Raw genomic sequence first — 23,710 nt, forward strand, 5'->3', positions numbered from 1 at the left:
TGTATTTATTTCCATTTATTGGAATACATTATCAAATGATATATATATAATTATCAAACAATAAAACAGTATTCTTAACAATATCATGAAAGGGTTTATTTACAAAAATATACAGATTGTCTGTGAAAAATATAGGAAATCTATTGCATAACTGACTTGATAAAGAAATCCATAAAAACAGAGTTATTGCTCTTGGATCTAATATTTTTATAAAACCTTATTACGATCATTCATATAAACTTTTGAAATATTTATGCTTTACAAGATTTTTGCACAATAACTCGATCAAAATTTAGGTTCCCATCATGCATAAATCCATAATAAATCAATGATTTTGCAAAATCATGACCTCAAATGAGGGTGCATGGAATGACTTTTATGCACCTATACATTAAACTTCTTCAAAGAATGAAAAGAATAGATTTTCGAAAGAATAGCAGAAATAAAAACAAGGAATTAAGGTAGTACCAGACACCTGTAAATCAGTTTTCTTAAATTCATCAATTTGATAAATAAAATCTCTGGCATAATAATATTCAGTGGTGTTCTGAACAAACTAATATAATCCATGACAATTGTATTTGGCATATTCTGAATATAGGAGACATCCAATACAGGTATTTTGGGTGTGGGAGTGTAATTACTTCATCTTTGTGAGATTTAACTCAATTAACTGTCTATCATAAAGTGAAACATAACTTTTGTTGTGTAGGAAGTAGAGACCTAAGGTCACAAATATAAGCTACAAAATGAAGGTCAAGGTCACACACACACAAATATATATACATATTTGTGTGTGTGTGTATGACTATGGTGTCATTTGCCAAATGTGACAATGTTTTCCTAATCAAATTTTCTGATAAGTCCAAAATATCAGAAATCCTAGGTTGAATTTTCTTTATATTAAAATATATCAATTTCTGTATCATTATAAATTATTCTTTTTTAAAAGTTTGAATTTTTACATGCAAGATTTGCTATTGACGAGCCACGTATGTTATAATGTACATCATGGTGCACACAAATATATCAGTTTGTTTGGTAACAAATAGGTCAGCTTAATAAAAAGTATTATTAATTTTCATAAAATCTCTACAGATAATTTTTACACAGGGCACACTTTTCTAACTGAGGCTCGATACTTTATTTAAAACTATGTGGAGAAACAAAGTGATAATTGGATAGATTTCTTTTATACCATACACAGCAAGAGGTTTTGTTCCTCAAAACAAAATATTCAAAGCTTAGGCCAAGTAAAATTAATTAGTAGATTATCATTCCCGCCTGCCCTCGAAAATCGCCCCGCCCCGATTTTTTTATTTTTCAAAATTACGATTTCCGGATATTTTTATGTCCGGTCCGGTATCGTAAACATACTTTGTTTCACTTTGCCTTTTAGAAACCCAAATACACATGTAATTATGATTTATAAAGCCTTTTCTCAATGAGAGAAGGCATTTTCGAGGTCAAGAATACCATGGCGAAAAATAAAAAATAAAATCCTCCCACCCGCCCCATTTTTTTGTGAAGTTTGAATGATAATCTACTTATTAACTTTACTTGGCTTTAATTTCGGGAATTGTTCATGCATCTGTTTTGTACTAACTTAAAGCACTAACAACAAGTCTCTTAAACAAGAGGCCCATGGGCCACATCGCTTACCTGAGTCACCATGTTTTAAAAAAATTCCCTATATATTCACATGTAAAATTCTGATTCCCTTTTGTGTCCGCACCTTACTCTCAGGGGCCATTCACTATGTCAGGAAGCTTTCATGTAAAGTTAAACTTGTTTGGCCCAATGGTTCTTGAATTTTTTTTTTTAGATTTTCCTTAAATATTTGCATGTAAAATCTTGATTCCCTATTGTGCACCTCAACAAACTTGAATCTGCAATATGTCAGGAAACTTCCATGTAAATTTGAACTTTTTGGCCCAGTGGTTCTTGAGAAAAAATTTAAATGACCCCACATTAATTTTGCAATTTTTTGTCATTATCTCCCCTTAGAAGTGGGCATGGATCTTCATTTGAACAAACTTGAATTCCCTTCACTAACGCATGATTTGTACGAAGTTTGGTCGAAATTGTTCAGATGGTTCTTGAGAAGAGTTTTAAAATTTGTCAGTTTATTTCATTATCTCTCCTTACATATGGGCATTACCCATTATTTGAACAAAATTGAATCCCCTTCACCAAAGGATGATTTTTGCCAAGTTTGGTTGAAATTGACCAATTGCTTATAAAGAAGATGAAAATATGAAAAGTTCATGACGACACAATGCCAACGGAAAGTCTTGATCAGAAAAGCTTATTTGCACTTTCGGCTTAGGTGAGCTAAAAATTATTATGGCACATCATTTCTACATATAAAAGCAGTATATAATTATCACAGCCATTCCTTAGCCATCATATACACAGTATGTGGGATTTGAATTTTGGTGGATTTCGTGGTGAAGCAAGCGTATTAAATCATAGCTGTGCTAAAATATAAAATTCTCTTATCGATTACCATACACAGAAGAAAGTCTAAATCATGATTACACCAAACAGTGCATCGGATCCAACCACGCCAAATTTCAAATGCACTAAAATAAGTAATTGTAATTATTGTAATTGTAATTAAAAGATTTAAGGTATATAGCGCCCTATCAACATTAGTTCTCTAAAGCGCTTTACAAATGTGAAAGAAAAGATAATATAAAATTGATATGCACATACATGTGAATAAAATATTCATAGTGTCAGAATTAAAATGCATAAATATTATTATTAATATATACACATACAGTTTGTAACAACACTCGAAACACAACAATGACAAAAACACAAAGTTAATACATCTGTACGTAACATTTTGACAAAATCTTTGATTGTACATGTAGTTTGAGCTATTGGCAAAATGAGATGTACACACTTCAGATTGACAAACATGGTCAATGTTATAAGTATAAGATTCTGTCATGTATAGTATCTTTGGTGCATTGCTTTCTACAAATATAGACTACATTTTTACAGATCATCAACTAAAAAAAATTGATTAAAAAATAGAAATGCCTGCGTTGCTTTGAAATATGTTATAACATATAGATACAGCAGTACAAAACATACTGGAAAAATGATGTATCAAATGTAGAATTAAAAAAAAATTAGTCACATGCATATCTATAGCATCAATAACATCTTGTATTGTACAGTTCAACTCGCTAGACTGTTCTTGCTTTTACTGTTCATCTTCGTAATATTTTAGCTTAATTTTCAGCTCCTTACTGATGCGTTCCTTCTCCTGAATGATGCGTTCCTTCTCCTGAATGGTGCGTTCCTTCTCCTGAATGGTGCATTCCTTCTCCTGAAGTTTGGCCTTTAGATCTCTTATCATCAGATTACATTCTGCCCGCTCTTGGATTGTTTCACTTTGACTTTGTGCAAAAACCTCGCTGTTATGGATGATTTCAGTATTTCTCTCTTCCACTTCATTCCTTAACTCCTCTATAATAATGAAATGACACATCTACATCAACTATACCAAAAATGTTACCAACATTTTTTAACTTGCTACTTGACTATGCATATAAGTGCTCAAAAAGTATTTTAAAACTCTTTGATATTGATACAATTGTACTAATCTCTAGAAGGAATTTTATATGTAAAATCAAGGGAGTTCAAGTAGAATGGTATATCTCTATGAATAATTTGTATCAGACATGATTCTAAAGAAATGTAAAAAAAGCAGAAAGGGGGTCTGGTGGTTCTCCCCAGAGGTTTTTTTTAAATTTATTCCCAATTTCCCATGTAAAACTTTGATCCCTTATTGTGGAGCCAAACTACCCCCGGGGGCCATGATTTGAACAAATTTGAATTTGCACTATGTTGGGAAGCTTTCATGTAAATCTTCTGGCTCATTGGTTCTTCAGAAGAAGATTTTTAAAGATTTCCCATACCTATTTCTATGTAAAACTTTGATCCCCTATTGTGGCCCCAACCTACAATATGCTCCCAGCTATTTGAACAAACTTGAATCTGCACCATGTCAGGAAGCTTTCATGAAAATTTCAGCTCCTCTGGCCCAGTGGTTCTTGAGAAGAAGATTTTTAAATACCCCACCCTATTTTTGTGATTACCTCCCCTTTGAAGGGGACATGGCCCTTCATTTGAACAAACTTGAAAGCCCTTTATCCAAGGATACTTTGTGGCAAGTTTGGTTGAAATTGGCCCAGTGGTTCTTGAGAAGAAGTCAAAAATGTGAAAAGTTTACAATGACGCCGACAGACAACGGACAAATTTTGATCAGAAAAGCACACTTGAGCCTTTGGCTCATGTGAGCTAAAAAGCTTTTCAGAAAATGAATTCTGTGAACCAATTTTGAGGTTTAGATCTTCATAAAAATGCCAGCAATAGTAGGTAAGTATTGGTTCCCTAACCTACACATGTAGTCTTAGACAATGGTCCTCTACAATCTACCAACACTTGGCTAAAAGGTTCCTTAAAAGTTGGAACATGTCAATGGCCTTAAACATTACTTTGTACTAACAGACATTTTAGTAAGGCCCACGGGTTTATGATAAGTGTACATTTTGCTGATTGGGTGATATCGTAATGATTCAACCAATCAACGAGAAGAATACAATGAGGTAATACTGACTGCTATGTAAAATTCAAAGTCAAAACAAGATATTTCGTAAAATAATATGCATAGACATTTTCTGAACCTAGAAATTTCTGGAAGCGGAATCGTTATATAGAGCACGGATTTTTCCAGTCCAAAAAGCAGTTCTGTATTAATATACATGTACATATATATACAGTGTATTTCATAACACAATTTATATTTAACATATAAAATCAAAGGAGTTTAAGTAGGCTGATATATCCCAATGAATAATTCCAAATTATATTGTAGAATTGTATTCTCACCTATACCTTTCATTGTAAAAATCTTTTCAGCACATTCCTCTGGTTCAGGGAAGAAACCTGATAAGCATATAAATGATAGGTTGAAATCAATTACAATACAATTACTGAATCATTTGTCTAGAGCAAAAATCATCAAATTCTAATTTTTGGAAAGTTTATATGCCAATGTTTAAAAAACGAAGGGTAAACTAAACACCATGGCATGCACCACAAAAGGGTCACGCTCTGTGACACCATTTAATGAAGAAGAAAAAACTTGATCTGTATCCCATTGATATACTAAGTTTATGTTTCCAGGGATAGCAAAACAAGAGGCCCATGGGCCACATCGCTCACCTGAGTCACCTTGACTCATATTTAAAAAAATTTCTTATATATTCTCATGTAAAACTTTAATTGTTCCCTATTGTGACCCTAACCTACTCCTGGGGGCCATGATTTTTTCAAAATTGAATCTGGACTAGGTCAGGAAGCTTTCATGTGAATGTAAACTTTTCTGGACCAGTGATTTTTAATCAGAAGATTTTTAATGATTTTCCCTATAGGTTTTTTAATGTAAAAATTGATCCCCTATTGTCACTTGAATCTGCACTATGTTAGTAAGCTTTCATGTAAATTTCCACTTTCCTGGCCCAGTAGTTTTTGAGAAGAATATTTTTAAAGACTTTCCCTATATATTTGTATGTAAAACTTTGATTCCCTATTGTGGTCCCATCCTACCCCCGGGGGCCATGATTTGAATAATTTTAAATCTGAAATATGTCAGAAAGCTTTCATGTAAACATCAGCTTTTCTGGCTCAGTGGTTCTTGAGATTGATTGATTGAATATCGTTTTACGTCCCTCTCAAGAATATTTCACTCATATGGAGACGTCACCACTGCCAGTGAAGGGCTGCAAAATTTAGGCCTATATGCTCGGCGCTTATGGCCAATGAGCAGGGAGGGATCTTTATCGAGCCACACCTGCTGTGACACGGGACTTCAGTTTTTGCGGTCTCATCTGAATGACCGTCCCACTTTGTCGCCTCTTACAACAAGCAAGGGGGTACTGAGGACATATTCTAACCCGGATACACACGGAATGAGTGGTTCTTGAGAAGATTTTTAAAGATTTTCCATATAAATTTATATGTAAACCATTGATCCCCTAATGTGGCCCCATTAATACCCCCGGGGGCCATGATTTGAACAAACTTGAATCTGCATTATGTCAGGTAGCTTTCATGTAAATCTCATTCTGGCTCAGTGGTTCTTGAGAAGATTTTTAAAGATTTTTCCTACATATTTGCATGTAAAACTTCGATCCCCTATTGTGGCCCCATCCAACCCCCTGGCCCAGTAGTTCTTGAGATGAAGATTTTTAAATGACCCCACCCTATTTTTGCATTTTTGTTATTATCTCCCCTTTGAAAGGGACATGGCCCTTCATTTGAACAAACTTGAAAGCCCTTCACCCAGGGATGCTTTTGGCCAACTTTAGTTGAAATTGGCCCAGTTGTTCTGGAGAAGAAGTTGAAAATGTAAAAATGTTTACAGACGGACGGACAAACGACTGACAATAGGCAATCTGAAAAGCTCACTTGAGTTAAAAAAAATAATCCTCAAAAATTAGCTATATTCAATTAAGGTCCATATAAATTCATTCAAAAATAGGCCACGAAAGCCCAAACTCAAACTTGATCTGTAAACCATTGATAGATGTTCATACGTGTCAGAATTGAATTATTTGCCAAAAATGGATATGAATTCATATTATGATTATTTTCAATTTAATAGCTGCTGGGATAGATTGAAAAAAAAGTACAAAAAACTGTCGATTTACGGAGGCACAGACTGATCGCTATACAGTTCCCGCCTATAGATAGGGCCCTCATGAATCCCTACCTTCACAGCGGCACTGATCTACGGCATGAATCACATCAGCCAATTCATGGTTTCCCATTCTGACAAGAATTTCAATAAGACTTTCCTTAGAGAAGTCATCCGGAAGTCCAAAGCTATTGATACGCTTTATTTCTCTCATCCGAAGAACGTGCTCTATTGCATTAGAAAGGTTTTTGTGGTTCCTATGTTGAGATATACCTGGAAAATTAAATTATAAAATTTTGTAATAATGGACATTCTGAGATTTTTTCTCGAGCTGGGATATGTGTCGAAAAGCTTACATCTTTTTTGCAGTTGCAACATTACCAGGATAATGTTAATTTTAAATTAGACTGTCTGGGCTTAATATTTTTCTTGCTTTTTCACTGTCAGAGCATTATTAGCATTAATCTGATTGCTAAAGGTTGATTGTGGACAGTATTAACTAATCACTTAATAATTTAGCATTATTTTGAATAACAGGTAATAGTTGAAACTTCAGACAATATGATACATGATGATGTATAACCTGTCTTCATCCCCTTATTTATATTACAAATTGCATTTTCCTCTATGAACCAACCAATTTCAGCATGCAACACAATCCGTTCATATTGACTATGATATGAACGGATTATGAACTAGTTTAAAGCACGCGACTTAGAGAGCGTAATGATTTGAAACAAGATTTGAGACACAAATGCCCCCGATAATGGCCAATTCCAAAGACGACCAAGGTCACAAGTACATATATATCTTGGTACCAGTAAAAATATATTGTCACAAGATACACTCATGTGCAATATAAAACCTCTAATATTTACCATTTAGAAGTTATGACCAATGTCAACTTTTTAAAAAGTAGGTCAAATGTCAAGGTCAAAAGGTTTAGTACCAACGGAAAAGTCTTGTCACAAGGAATACTCATGTGAAATATCAAAGCTCTATCACTTACTGTTCAAAAGTTATTAGCAAGGTTAAAATTTTTCAAAAAGTAGGTCAAACTCCAAGGTCAAGGTCACAGAGTAAACAAGAGGTACTGTGAGCAATGCTCACTAAGAATACCCCCCGCTTACCCCAATCTCCCAAAGGGTGTTGGTAATAGGTATAAAATACCTCTTTTCTGAGTGTAAAAACAAATGGCATGACAAACCGAACCATATTGCTACTTCGATGTCCAGTGCACGTGACCTTTGACCTTTTGACCCCAAAATCAATAGGGAACATCTTCATCCCATGGGTAGTCCATTTGTATGATATGGTGACTGTAGGTGGAAAGGATAACGCTTTTGAGCCCGGAAACCATATTGCTACTTCGATGTCCAGTGCACGTGACCTTTGACCTTTTGACCCCAAAAATCAATAGAGAACATCTTCATCCCATGGGTAGTCCATATGTATGATATGGTGACGGTAGGTGGAAAGGATAACGCTTTAGAGCCCGGAAACCATATTGCTACTTCGATGTCCAGTGTGCTTGACCTTTGACATTTTGACCTCAAAATCGATAGGGAACATCTTCATCCCATGGGTAGTCCATATGTATGATATGGTGACTGTAGGTGGAAAGGATAACGCTTTAGAGCCTGGAAACCATATTGCTACTTTGATGTCCAGTGCACTTAACCTTTGACCTTTTGACCCCAAAATCAATAGGGAACATCTTCATCCCATGGGTAGTCCATATATATGATATGGTGATGGTAGGTGGAAAGGATAACGCTTTAGAGCCCGGAAACCATATTGCTACTTCGATGTCCAGTGCGCTTGACCTTTGACCCCAAAACCAATAGGGAACATCTTCATCCCATGGGTAGTCCATATATATGATATGGTGATGGTAGGTGGAAAGGATAACGCTTTAGAGCCCGGAAACCATATTGCTACTTTGATGTCCAGTGCGCTTGACCTTTGACCCCAAAATCGATAGGGAACATCTTCATCCCATGGGTAGTCCATATATATGATATGGTGACGGTAGGTGGAAAGGATAATGCTTTAGAGCCCGGAAACCATTGCGTCTACAGACGGACGGACAACCCGATTCCAGTATACCCCCCCACAACTTGTTGCGGGGGATATAAAAATGTTGGTACCCACGAAAACGTCTTGTCACAAGAAATACTCATCTGAAATATCAAAGCTCTAGCTCTTACTGATCAAAAGTTATTGGCAAGGTTAAAGTTTTTGAACAAGAGCAACGCCAACGTAGCGTAATACGCCCGTAGATTTTGCTCAAGGAAAACATATTTTAGTGGGATTCATATCTTAGTGAAGTTAGCACTGTTCTCTGTGAGCTAATTCATTATTATGCTTGTAGAATATGGTCAAATTGTCAATTGTAGAATGGTCAAAAATATTGAACATAACTATTTTTGTAGAGGCAGATCACCATTTTTTTTGCAGGAGAATCTCAAATTATATAGAAATATCTCTTCAATAAAGTATAACTTGGAAGTTGACAAGCTATACTTGGCACCAAATTATCAAGTGAAGCATGCCATCTAACATTCTTGACCTTTTAAACTTGAAAAAGAAAAGTATTGTCATTCCTAGCCACAACAGTTTTGTTTGTATCCTGCTACAACCACCTTGACCTTTGACCTTGAGAAACAATAGGCTTTCTCCACTTGGAATAAGGTATATGCGTATTAAATTTGACACTCCTAGCCCCAACGGTTCAGTTTGTATACCTACAAGGTTTTCCTACTAAGTAAACCTATGACCTTGACCTTTGACCTTGAAAAACAATAGACATCTTCCTCTCATCATGGTGATCAAATATACCAAGTTATAATATCCTGGAGCTTACAGTTCGGTTTGTATCCTGCCCACAAGGTTTTCCTAATAATACTACAACCTTGACCTTTGACCTTGAAAAACAATAGGCATTTTCCTCTCATCATGGTGATCAAATGTACCAAGTTGTAAAGTCCTAGGGCTTATGGTTCAGTCTGTATCCTGCCCACAAGGTCCAAACAGACAGACGGACGACGCCATACCATAATACGTCCCGTCTTCGGGCATATAAATATAGGTCAAACCCCAAGGTCAAAGTCACAGGGTATAAAATGTTGATACATATGGAAAAATCTTGTCACAAGGAATGCTCATCTGAAATATCAAAGCTCTAGCTCTTACTGATAAAGTTATTGGTAAGGTTAAAGTTTTTGAAAACAAGATGTGTTCTTAAAACTCCACTGCCTTCAAAAGTGCATACACTGAACCCCTACCCCGGGAATCATGAAATTTACAATTTTGGTAGAGGCCTTCCTGCTTTCCATCTCCATGCAGTTTTTCTTGCACATGTGCGGTTCTTGAGAAGAGTTTTGAAAATTGGTCAATTTTGGGCAGTTTTTGCCCCGCCCCTAAGGTCCCAGGGGTGCAGGAATCCTGAAATTTACAATTTATGTCTCCCTTGTACCAAAGATGCTTCATACCAAATTTGAAAAGAACTGGACAGGTAGTTATCAAGAAGTTAAAAATGTTCATTTGTTAATGCATGACGGACGACGCATGGTGACGAATGACAACCAATAGCAATAGTGTAATAGTATAAAAAGTGGTGTTCATTTCTTAAATGCCAGTCATGTATTGCTATATCCTTGAGAAAAACAGAAATACATCACTATATGTTAGTAATAACAGGATTGCTTGTTTAGCGTCCCATTGATAAAGCAAATTCACATTTTGACCTATATTTGTATGCATTGTTTTAGCAGTGATGGTTCTCTCTCAATGCCTACTGTGGCCTGAGACTTCCATCTTAAATTTCATCTCCCATAAAACAAAACATTTGAAACATTTTAAATTGTTTCTGTCATCTTTGCTAAGGCCAAAATAAAAAAATGTTTGTTTCCGGTCGCCTGACCGACCCTAAATATATCCACTGACCCTATATATTTGTTTTTCACTTTTCCAATTTCAAGATGTACGAACTATTACCCGAAATCATTTTGGTACGAGTTAACAATACCGACGACAACAATGGCAGCACATCTTTTAGAAGCTGCTTCGGTGTTGGCAATAAAGTTACATAAATGCCAGCATCAGAAACCCCATAAATATTATGACAACTGTCTTACACAAATCGATATTAAGCAACCTATTCAAGGCGCATCACTCGCAGATTTTAAGGTGGACAGTTTCTATGCAGACCTGAAGTAAGGGCTAGCACCACACGAGACCCCGTTCATAGTCGAACGTTTTTATTTTTTATCTCACACTTGATCCAGTAGCAGTTCCTGCGACATATGAAGAAAATTTAATGACCCACCACTCTTTTCAACCCCAAAACGCCCGTGCAGTGCAGAGATTTTTTTAAGGTCTGTAGAGGGCCGAAATTCGGCCCCATTCCCAATCATGGGCAATGCTGAAAAGTAGATGTTTTCCCCAAAATATGATGCCAAAAAATTCCGACACATATCTACTTTAAACAAGATGTGTTTATGAAACACAAATGCCCTCGATAATGGCCAATTCCAAAGATGACCAGTCACAAGGGCACATATCTTGGTACCAGTAGAAAGATCTTGTCAAAAGAAATGCTCATGTATAATACGAAAGCTCTAATATTTACCATTTAGAAGTTATGACCAATGTAAAAAAATTAAAAGTAAGTTAAATGTCAAGGTCAAAAGGTTTAATATCAACGGAAAGGTCTTGTCACAAGGAACACTCATGTGAAATATCAAAGCTCTATCACTTACTGTTCAAAAGTTATTAGCAAGGTTAAAGTTTTCAAAAAGTAGGTCAAACTCCAAGGTCAAGGTCACGGGGTCAAAAATGTTGGTACCCACGGAAAGGTCTTGTCACAAGGAATACTCGTGTGAAATATCAAAGCTCTATCACTTACTGTTCAAAAGTTATTAGCAAGGTTAAAGTTTCAGACAGAATGACAGAATTACAGATTTACAGAAAGGACAAAAACAATATGCCCCCCGATCTTCAATCTCGGGGGCATAAAAATATATATATTTAAAAAAGAAATAAAAAACCTACCTACCGACCCTTTTTTAAAATCGGAGGTGACCTGAAACAAACATTTTTTTTGTGGCCTAACCAAGAATTTTTGGTTCACTCTGCTCCATAGAAGAGGGGTGAAAACCCTTGGCTCGCATAGATGTGTTTCTATTTATATTTTATTAGTATTTACTCATAAAACATTTCATAATTACTCAACAATTTGCTGTCAGATTGATGGAACAGCAAGTACACATTCAACTATAGAAACTCCTCAAGATTTCTTTGTGAATATCCCGTGCACCATGCAGTTTGCCTTGTGTCAATTAAACTGCTTGTCATTAATTTAGTGTATGAAATGCAATGAATTCTCTTAGGCTATAACCAACAAGAGGCCCATGGGCCAAATCGTTCACCCAAGTCACCTTGGACCATATTTAAAGATTTTCCCTATATATTTGCATAGATGAAATCCCATCAGAAGCATTGAAAGCAGGTGGAAATGAAATTATCGAATACTTATACGAATTGCTGAACAAAATATGGAACCAAGAGTGTTTACCATCAGAATGGAAAAAAGGCCTACTAATCAAATTAGCAAAGAAAGGTGATCTTTAATAGTAACTGTGAAAACTGGAGAGGTATCACCCTTCTTACAACAGCAAGCAAAGTTCTGAGTCGTATAATACTGAACAGGATTAAAAATGCATTAGACAAGATTCTCTGGGAAGAACAAGTTGGCTTTAGACAAAACAGAAGCTGCATAGACCAAATTGCTACACTCAGAATCATCATCGAGCAGTCTGTAAAGTGGCAGTCCTCACTATATATAAAATTTATAGACTTTGAGAAAGCTTTTGATAGTGTAAACAGATATGGAATGTAGAAGTCGCTACGACATTACAGTCTGCCAGTTAAAATAGTCAACATGATAAAAGCATTATATGAAGATTTCAATGTACAAATAATACATGATTCAAACCTAACTGAACCATTTCAAGTAACAACTGGAGTTAAACAAGGATACCGTCTATCACCTACCTTGTTTTTTATAGTAATTGACTGGGTTACAAGACAGGCCTTTGATTCAAAGAGAGGAATACAATGGACAATGGTGAACAACCTTGAGGATCTAGACTTTGCTGACGACCTAGCATTGCTATCCCACCGTATAAAAGACATGAGAGACAAAATCAAGAAACTATATGAAAAGGGAAGAAAGATCGGATTGAAAGTTAACATCAAGAAGACCAAAATAAAGAAAGTTATGACCAGGAAAGGGGGAACAATATCAGTTGAAGGTGAAGACATTGAGGAAGTAGACCAATTTACATACAGTAAAATATCTGTATCTCGAATATGGTTTATCTCGAATACCCCGCTTGAGTCGAAGTCAACCGCCGGTCCCGGCCGTTTTCCCTATATAAATGATTAAAAAAACTTTTGATATTTCGAAAACGGTAATCTTGAATACTCCGCTTATGTCAAAGTATTTTCAAGGTCCCATACCCTAAATTCACCTGGTTTATCTCGAAGTGCAGTCAATTTTATGCTCTGCTTACCATACCTGGCGTCGTTAAGTCACACATTCACACCCGCGGCTACATCAATTATAATTAATGACCGCTAATCCACGCTCGCCTTTTCCGGGTAGACCCAGGTCGCAATAAATGGTTCAACAGCTTGGATGATTAGTGAAGCCTTCCAAAATTACGGCTAAAGTTCACCGCCAATTATGAACTAACACACCCAATTCCAGGGATGGTGTTTTGAATGACACACGCTCTATCATTAACATGTGGGTTAGATAAACGCACGAAATCGTCGAAGTACGCTTGAAGGTAATGCTCTTAATATAGATAATGCATTTAATAGTACACGCTTCATCATTAAAACTAGTACAGAGAAAACACGAAAATTTATTTAATAAACATTTAAAAGTTTGATTTTTTTTAAAAATCCGTCTTTTTTGTTTCTTACGTGATAGGTTCTTTCATTACATCGCAATAACTATACATTCCAGTCGAGCCTGGACATCAGTAAACTTAAAGTAAGCATACAGGCACAATCATCTTAATTTTGAAACACATTGTGAATTCAATTGGATGTTTATATATATTAAAAAAAAACAAAATGTTTGTCTTTGAAATTCCACAATATTAATTTATCAACTTGTATTAAACTATAAGAAACGGCAACGGGGTTTTTGTTTATAATGCAAATCCCATACTATGCATCAAATATCCTCCTTCAAAAAAAATATCCCAGATCGATTTTGGATATCTCGAACCCCCAGATATCTCGAAGTTTTTTCGAGGTCCCTCGGACTTCGAGATAGAGATATTTTACTGTACTTGAAAAGCAAAACAGGTGGGATGGAAGAAGACAATAATTCTAGGATAACCAAAGGAAGATAGACATTTGCCATGCTAAAGCCTGTATGGAAATCCAATGTACTAACTAGAAATACAAAAATCAGAATATTCAACACAAACGTAAAATCTGTTCTACTCTATGGATCTGAAACCTGGAGACTTACCAAAGGACTCTAACACAAAATACAGGTGTTTGTCAACAAATGTCTTCGTTATATATGTAGAATATGGTGGCCTCGAACCATTAGTAACAAGAACTTCTATATTCAAACAAAGCAAGACCCAGTGAATGAACAAATTAAAAAACGATCTTGGCAGTGGATTGGACATACATGTACTTTGAGAAAACCTGTGAACAACATAACTAAACAGGCGTTGGACTGGAATTCACAGGAGACAAGGGAGACCAACACACAGCTGGAGAAGAACGAGGCTGAAAGAACTAGAGAACATTGGAACCACCTGGAGAGAAGCCAAACAAATTGCTCAAAACAGAGTTAGATGGAGGATTGTTTCAGCCCTATGTTCCGTAAGGGACGAAGAGGACTAAGTCAAGTCACTGTCAAGTAAGTCATATATTTGCATATTTAAAACTTTTATCCCTATTGTGGTCCCAACCAACCCCCTGGGGACATGATTTTTACAAACTTGAATCAAGATGGTATTTAATTGTTTTACACATAAACACTATGTAGTAAGTTTGACCCTGTCCTGGGGTTAGAACCCCAACCCCAGAGATCATCAAATTTACGATTTTGGTAGAGGCTTTCCTGTTCTACATCACTATTTATTTAGTTTTTCTTAAACATGTGCGGTTGTAGAGAGGAAGATTTTAGAAAATTGATAAATTTTTGGCAGTTTTTGCCCTGCCTGTAAGTCCCCAGGGGTGCAGGAATCCTGAAATTTACAGTTTATGTCCCCTTGTCCCAAAGATGCTTCAAATTAAATTTGGAAAGAATTGGAATAGTAATTATCAAGAAAATGTTTAAAATTTCTATTGTTCACACATATAATAACATCCCATTTTGACCCCACCCGGATACCAAATTCCCTACCCCATGGGTCAATTTTTACAATTTTAGTAAAGGACTATCTGCTCTTTCCAAATATCCATTTAGTTTCAATTTAGTATCAATAGCACTAAAGAAGATGTTATTTAAGTGTTTTATACATAAACACTATATAACAAGTTTGATCCCAAGGTTCAGAATACCTACCCCAGGAGTTATGAAATTTACAATTTTGGTAGAAGCTTCCTTGCTCATCATCACTATATATTCACTTTCTCTGCTAGATGCCCAGGAGTAGAGAAGAAAATGGTTAAAGAAATACATCAATTTTACTCCAAAATTAAAGCCCCGGGGGGAGGATCATGAAATTTACAATTTCCGGTCTCCTTCACCAACAGATGCTACATACCAAGATTGGCCCAGTAGTTTCTGGGAAGAGGTTGTTAATGGATGACGCAAGATGGACGACGACAGCTGCAGACAATAACAATAGGTCACGTGAGTGACTCAGGTGACATAAAAAGCTAAGTTAATTTACCGCCAAGAGAGTTCAGGTATCTTATTCCAGTCTTCACATTTGCTTCTGCATATTTCTTTTTGCAAGACTGCACATAAGGTTGGGACATTTCCTCAGTGACGTCCAGAAATGGAGGGGCGTTGTTCTCAGACTCAGAGACTTGGAATCCAAACGTCTCATGTGGGAGAGCATCATTATCGTAATTTCTATAGTTGCCTGTTTCAATGTCTCGAATAAATGGCCTTCTTCCAAACTGCTGGGAGCTCCAGAAAACTATTGCCATGATAGCAACTGCTGCCACAAAAAGCCAACAGGAGTACAATTGTTATGATATCTTCTACCTAGAAATAATATAAATTATTTTATAAATATGTTAAACAAATGTCCATGCTTCTGAGATCAAGTAAGAAGATCCCCATAGATCACATAACTCATCTGTCCATTAAAAAAGCTGAAAAGATACACAACACTTTTGGTTTTGTTTCATAATTGTTCTATAATATATCTGTGCTACTTTCAGTCCTCTTTAGTACACCTATCAAATATTTTCAAAATCGCAGTCATATTCAAATAAAAAAATAGGGTACTACTAAACAGAGTATGCTAGAGTACTTTCACAAAACATTTAAATCACCATCTTGTGACGTGATGTCATACAGAGTATAACCTTAAATTGATATATAAAATAGTTTTATATTAAAATAAAGAAAATGTATTATTTAGTTGTGCGAAAATAAAGAATAATGCATGAGCTTTTATTATTGTTGTTCCTGCTCATTAACATTACAGACAGAATTCATGAAGTCAGCTTAGCGCTTTTCAGTACTTTAATTATTATTTACAATGCTGTCTAATGGTCAACCAAAATTTGCTTATCAGTGGTGATGTCTCCATATGAGTGAAATATTCTCAAGAGGGACGTAAAACAATATACAATCAATCAATCATACAAATGATAGGACAGCATATAAGCATTTTGCATGTACACTATTTGGCTGTTAATGCAAATGAAACAAATTTTGAAAATTAAATATTGCAACTTGGCATTAACTCAATAAATCTAGAGCAACATAAGGAAAATATTTCTTCCCCAGACCTTTATTTTATTAAGGAATGACTTTAATTCTGGGGCAAGTTATACGAGTATAACCTGGTTTGGGTCAGTTTACACTTTATATTCCGCGAAGCGGATTATAAAAAAAGCGTAAACTGACCCAAACCAGGTTATACTCGTATAACTTGCCCCAGAATTAATGTCATTCCTTATAATTTAATGCAAGAGACAAAGATGCTAACATTCGTTTATCAAAATGTACATAAACTCGGAAAAATACAAGTCAACCAAGCCGCGCAATGATTTACTTAGCAACAGCGACACGAAGCGTCTAGCTGTGAAGCCAAAGGCCGCCATCTTTAATCTTAGTTCTACGGAGCCTAGCCATTTATCAAAATATTGTATCGAAAGTGAAGTTTATCATGATGGAAAATATGTGTAGGCTATCCATGTAATGAGTATTTTGCTGCCCTTTAGAGATAGAGATCGACTTTGAAGTCGCTCATCTGCGACAGATTGAGAAAATACGGGAAATTGCATTGTTTAGGCCTACCCAAAATAAATCTTCAAATATCAGAAAATGCAATAATTTACGGCTTTCAACTCTGTGAAAACTTCTACTAAACGAAAACTTACCCTTGTTTGCAATGTTGTCGCTAATAGTAAATCCGACACAAGAAAATATGTAAGCAAGTAACAAATAGCGATCCACATGTCAATGTGTCTGACGTCATGTGATAAAATGTGACGTATGAATTTTTGTTTGCTTTGTTGAAAGACGGATCAAGGAATGAAACAACGCACCCCCCTCCTTTTCCCCAGTGAGAAATGTATTTCAAAATGAACAGGGTAATGGTTACTTGGCAAATCATTAATTCAAATATAATATCTTTGTTTTAATCTATTAATTGTATTATTCGACCATACATACAGAGAAAGATGTTTTACAAAAGTGATTTGCGTACAAGTATAGGCCTAGATGCTAATATTGACAACGAGAAAACAAAATGTGTATCAAACTGAAGTATCTTATTGTGCACGTCGACTTTCTATTCCATAGAAGGCTGAAAACAGTGCTGCGATGTAAATTTAGAGAGAGAGAGAAAAATAGTTCCGACATCTGGTTGTCAAGGGGGTGTGTCCCCATACCAGACCAGGTTATACAAAAATAACTTGCGTTCCTCAATTGGAATTTGACCAATCAGAGACAAGGATACAATAAGAATTAAATTATTCTATCATGTACACTGTAGTCTCTGTACCAAAAGATTAAGAAATAGTCTCTTTTTTATTTTTAACTTTAAAACACAGAACAACATTTATCTAAGCATTGACACATAGATAGATTAAAGATAGAAGGCTCACATAGTCCTTAATAAAACAGATTCCAGGGTACATATTTCCTATCAGTTGCTATAATTAAAGGAATTCTCATCAACAGTAGAAAGTCCATAATATTGTTATATAATTCTATATTTATCAAACTGTTAAATAGATCGCATCCTTGCATACATATTGGTTACGAGTTGCTCCTATCTAAGGAAATTCACATTAAATGTATAGAAAATCCATGAAATTGCTTAATATCATCATAAACCAATCATTTTTTAGGTCAATGAAAATTGTTTTCCATTGTACGAAAAAATTCTCAAACTGATCACATGCTACTATTCAGTTTCCCATTTAAGGTATTCCATGTATAATGAAAGGATAATGAACAATTTTGAAGGATTTAGATCAACATAAATGTTTTTTGTTATATAATGATGAAAGTGAAGCAGATGAAATTCACATGACTGGTAAATGATTAGAAGCTGGCCTTTTAGCACTTAAAACGTTTTGGAAGAGTTATCTGCCCTTTGTAAACATAAGAAAAATCTAATTTACTAAAAATGTGCGTGGTCAATGATTAATTTTATTTCATATTTTCATTAAGAGAAAGTGTTTGTAACTTTCTACCAAGAGATTTGCATAAAAATATAATTTCTTTTTAAAATATTGTAATAAAACATGCTTTTCCCATATACTTCAATGTTAAATTCTAGGTGAAATAAATCAAGCAGTAAACAAAAGTTTGAAAATTCCTATGGTAAATGATACCATTATTACAAAATTTCCACCATTCATTTATTACATATGAAATATGGTCATTATACATTGAATACCTTAATACAGATACAATGCATAATAGCAATGACTTGTGATATTCACCATTACTTCAAGTGAAGAAATGAACTACTTCGTGTCAAAACTTATGCACTGTCAAAATCTTTTCCACAAAGCTAGATCAAAATATTTGATCAGATATTCACTGTACATAATTCAGGGATGTGACTGAATTCCTCAGAAATCAGAGGAAAACTGGTCAAAAAGGGAGGATAACACCTCACCCTACCTGGAAAAATGTAATTTTTTGCCACTTTAGATGAAATCCAGTGTTTAATTTTTTTCCGAAAATTGAGCAAATCAGAGGATTTCCTCTGAAAAGAGGAAAAATCACACCCCTGATAATTAGAATAGAGGAAAAAATAATGTTAAGAGTTAGACATCATTACATGACAAAACTTCACACGTGGGGCTTTAATCCTAGATTACAAAAAATGTCAAAATGGTTTTATTTTTGTTTCAGGATTATGTTCTATACGTTCTTGTTCAGGGTCTCCCTTGGCCTAAACTGTATGGCACCTCTATTGGGAAAACTTCTCTATTGCCATATTGCAATCTTTTTCTTCCTGGAGTGGTGTTTGTGTTCAGACATTCTTCGATATATTCATGCACCTCATTCAGTTCTGCCTCTGTCCATTTTATTCATGCTACAAGTAGATAAACAATACACATTTGTATGCCTTATAAAATGTCTCTTAATTGTATACAGCAAGATCAGTCTTTCTGTGAATTACACCAAGAAAGTACATTACTAACTCGCAAATATATATTGATAAAGTTCTCAAATAGCAAATGCACAATTTGATCAACTTTGCTCTCTCTTTTATGTATAATTGTCTAGCATACTTATTGCAGCTTCACCCTACCCCCAACTGCCATGATTTGAGCAAAATGTATAATCAACATTCAACACACAAAAAGATGCTGCATACTAATCTAATAATTTGTAGTTTTTTATTCTTGAGAATGAGAATTTTCAAGATTTTTACAATCATTATTTGGAAATATTGGATCTCTAAAGTCAATTCATCAGTACAATACAGTACAATCTGCAACATCTCTACACTACATGATAAAGATTCAATGTAAATATTGTTTTTATGCCCTAACTGTTCTACTAGAGAAGATTGTTAAATGACCCAAACATATATCATCACTTTCTAATTATATTACATGGACAGAGACACACTTGACCCCTCCCACTTTTATTAAAGGATGCTTTGCACAAAGTTTGGTTGAAATTGACCAACCTAGAGAGAAGTTGAAAATCAGAAAAGTTAGTCAAATAGAATACAAATGACTGTGATCTGAGAAGATTACAAGTAGTGATCTTGAAATAAAAATGCACTTACAAGATGAACATGTTTTTTCCTTCGAAGTGATATCTCTTCTTCTTCCTCTTTCTGTAGGTCTGCTTCCTCTACCACTAAAAAGAAAGATATATTCACATAGTTATAACTAAAATGTGATTATTTTTCAATTTATTAAGTTATAGGAACCAAATCCCCAGGCACCCTAAAGACAAATGTTTCATATTTGACAGAAGCAAACAACATCAAAGGAATATAAAATATAAGATAGTGCAAACAAACAAGCAGTATGCAGTAAAATGCTAGTATACACTAGGAAAAATTTACATAGAAAAGTTATCATACTGATTATGAAAAGAAAAGTATTGATGCGGATGCACAGCGTAAGGAGTAACTCTTCTGTATTTAAGAACAGGCGAGCTAAAAAAAAGGTGGTTATCTAGTCATTATGTACATGCTCTACTGTTATTCACTAGGGGTGAAACGATACATCGCGATGCGGCAATCGCGATGAAGTGGCCTCGATTCGATGTTCGATTTATTCAGGGTCTGTTTCGGTTCGATACGGTTTTAAAATCATAGCACACATTGCTCTTGATAACACGGTTTCTGATTAGCCAAAGGAATTGAAAATTGCCCAATCAACATACGAGTAAACTTTGCTGTATCAAAATGGATGCAGTTGAGTTGAAAAATGCACCCCCAATGTACAAATCCTGGGTATGGCGACAAACTGATTTCGGCTTTAGGACAAGTGAGAGTGTTACTCTATGTTAAACGTTTTCACATTAGATAGAATTTGTTTGCAGAGAGCAATAAATACAACGAAACATGAAAAAATCTTAGCATTATGAAGGATTTGGTACATGCAATTGTATCGAATCGAAAATCATCGAATCGAGACTAAAGTATCGAAAATCGAATCGAAAAGGTACTGTATCGTTTCACCCCTATTATTCACTCATTTCTAAAGATAGAAATTGTCTCCAAAGTTTTTCAGTAAAAATCCATACACTGATTTAAATTGCATATTACATCTTAATAATGAAAGATGTCAAGTTCAAACCGTCCAAATCATATCACGAAAACATTCAAAATGCAACACTTCTATGTTTCACTTCAAAGTAAAATGAAAGTTTCAAGAGGCTCAAACTCGACGAGATTTCAGGAAATAGTTACGCTTTGCCTACTTTTTAATAATAGTATATTTGTTGATCATCAAATCATTTAAAAACTTCTTACGTTCGATTCCAATTTATAATATGAATAAAATAAACTTAAATCAGCATAAATTTATCAAACCAATACATAGGAATTAACAATTTATATGTGGGACCGTCACATATTTTAATCTGTAAAAAATGCCGCCATAGGAGTTCTTATTGCTGTATATTTAGATATGCTTATGTTTGATATATATTATTCTTGATTTGTTTTTTATTGATTACTTACTACTGTCCAATTCCGATGGAACATTTTCTAGCATATCTTCTGTTATGTTCACACCTGAAATTCCTTTAAAATATAGAACAACTTTAAATTCACAACTAACAAAATAATGCTTTTTAATCTCATTGTAATTATTGGTAAATTATAAAAGTTAACTATCCCCCTTCTGGTGATTAGATTCCCCAAACAGTGTACAAGCCTCAAAGAGTTATTTCCTAATAAACACAAAATGCATTGAAAATATATTTTATCTTTATGAAATAACTTCATATCCTTACCAAACAACTCTCAAGTTGATTTAGAAAGTGGATACAATAAGTGATTATAACACGTACATAATCATACTCAACAATGGAGGAAATTCGAATTTATGGGAAAAGTTGGCGATGTTTTTGGAGTGTTTTAAAAAATAAACTATGATAGTAGTGCTGTCGAATGATTTATATGGTGAGGATTTACGGACAAGGCGGCTTTTTAATTTTTTTTTTAAAGAGAATAAACAATTTACAAATTTAGTTGAACAATATCATCATTGTAAGATTGTTGATTGGACTTGCCAGCAATCTCAGGTACCAAATTTTCAGGTGAACCTTCCGATTTTTTAGTGGTCTTGGACCTCTAGCCCACCGTTACCCCGTTAGTGTCCATCAAACCCGGGGTTTTTTTTCTTCTTTTCTACATGCAGCTTACCCCATATAAAATTGATAAGAACAGAGGATAATTCCAAATATAGACAAGTCTATTTGTTCCAATATTTATCTTCATTTTGTATACAATTACTTAAAAAAATATATATATTGACACGATACACATTTTAATCAATTCTAACTAAGCAAGACATCTATTAATGGGTTAATAAATCAGAGAAACTTACTTCAGTCTTCTGATCGTGTCGACCTCAAACGCTTCTTCGTCGTCGCCATTTTTGGTGAAAATAAAACGCCTTAGATAAAGTTGCTTTTCGGAACTCTCGGGAGTTACTAGTTTTATATTTAAAGTTCCGAGAAATGGGAGTTTTGAGGTATAAAGGGGGACCTCCTCATTTATTTCTGACAAAATTAATTTTTGTTGGACTTAACTCTGTATTACAAACAAATTAGTAAACTATTCATATTGTAATGTAGAGTATCCGAACTATTCACGGACAGCATCCTAATTTTTAACAGACCAAAAGTTCAAGTGAATTTTCTAATTGACTATTTTTTTAATTTTTAACTTACATTGAAAGAGCAAACTTAAACAAAACTAAAAAACTTTATTTCATCAAAATATTCCTACTAGAATGAAAGTTACAGCATTTTAAAGTCAAGCATTGAGCGGCATATTTGAAATTTTATACTGTATAGATTATATAGAGTGCAGGCGCGTAGCTGCCTATACGCAAGTACGCAAATTATGCGTACACATTATTTGCTAAAAAAAAAAAAAAAAAAAAAAAAAAAAAAAGGAGGGAGAGAGAGAGCAATTCGGAGAAATTATTTTACATTTTTGTGTCATTGCCTTAAATGTAACTTTGCACTATGTATTTCCGATTTATGATTAACTCCAATCATCATGTCTATTCAATCCAATTTAAAAAGCTTCTTGAATTTCAAATCCCTAAAATCATCAACACTACCATCGCCGTCTTCATCAACACAAAGCTGTTCAGCAGTTCCGGAAAAATCCAATTCAAATGAATCAAACAACACACCGGATTATCCGGGCATTGATTTACTCAGTGTGAGTGATCTCCGGGACACAAATGTCAAAAATGCTTTATTACAGGGGTTGTGGAAATAATTAGATGGTTTCCGATTTCCTCAAAGGTAAGAACTTACCAAATACTTATAATAATAATAGAGTGAATGTAATTGGAAATTCCCATCCCAAATAAAGAGATATCAGTGGTGGATTCAAGGAGAGCCCCCCCCCCCCCCCTCCCACAAATTTACAAAATAGCGTTAATAAAAATCCAGATTTGGCCAAAATGACTGAAATACTTCAATTTCATATGTGGGTCCCCCTTTCCGGAAATTATGTCTGTGTTGTACACGTATCCATAATTCCCTTATTAATACCTGGTCCAGCAAATGTCGAATTGATTTTAGTG

At 34.8% G+C, this 23,710-nt stretch overlaps 1 protein-coding gene across 2 annotated transcripts; it reads right to left on the bottom strand.

Moving 5' to 3' along the window:
* Positions 1–22,563, bottom strand: LOC125660688 (uncharacterized). 2 transcript variants are annotated; one of them, XM_056146951.1, is made up of 8 exons: positions 22,493–22,563; positions 21,622–21,684; positions 20,212–20,285; positions 19,379–19,506; positions 15,661–15,980; positions 6,797–6,994; positions 4,918–4,968; positions 1–3,486 (listed from the first exon to the last, which is right to left on the bottom strand). In XM_056146951.1, exons 5-8 carry the CDS (start codon positions 15,920–15,922, stop codon positions 3,221–3,223), a joined length of 777 nt encoding a protein of 258 aa, XP_056002926.1. In that variant the 5' UTR covers positions 15,923–15,980; positions 19,379–19,506; positions 20,212–20,285; positions 21,622–21,684; positions 22,493–22,563; the 3' UTR covers positions 1–3,220. The 2 variants fall into 2 exon arrangements, with proteins under 2 accessions (XP_056002926.1, XP_056002925.1); XM_056146950.1 differs by having other exon boundaries at positions 4,912–4,968; positions 22,493–22,562.
* Positions 22,564–23,710: the final 1,147 nt, after the last annotated feature.

The sequence above is a fragment of the Ostrea edulis genome, chromosome 8 (genome assembly GCF_947568905.1).
Source record: "Ostrea edulis chromosome 8, xbOstEdul1.1, whole genome shotgun sequence".
NCBI lineage: Eukaryota > Metazoa > Mollusca > Bivalvia > Ostreida > Ostreidae > Ostrea > Ostrea edulis.

What these genes read in the sequence shown, in the direction of transcription:
- LOC125660688 (XM_056146950.1), bottom strand. Translation starts at nt 15,922, where the DNA reads ATGGCAATAGTTTTCTGGAGCTCCCAGCAGTTTGGAAGAAGGCCATTT. An exon ending in AGATCAGTGCCGCTGTGAAG is followed by an intron (nt 4,969 to 6,796) that starts GTAGGGATTCAT and finishes TATGCTTATCAG; the next exon opens with GTTTCTTCCCTGAACCAGAG. An exon ending in TTTTACAATGAAAGGTATAG is followed by an intron (nt 3,487 to 4,911) that starts GTGAGAATACAA and finishes TCATTATTATAG; the next exon opens with AGGAGTTAAGGAATGAAGTG.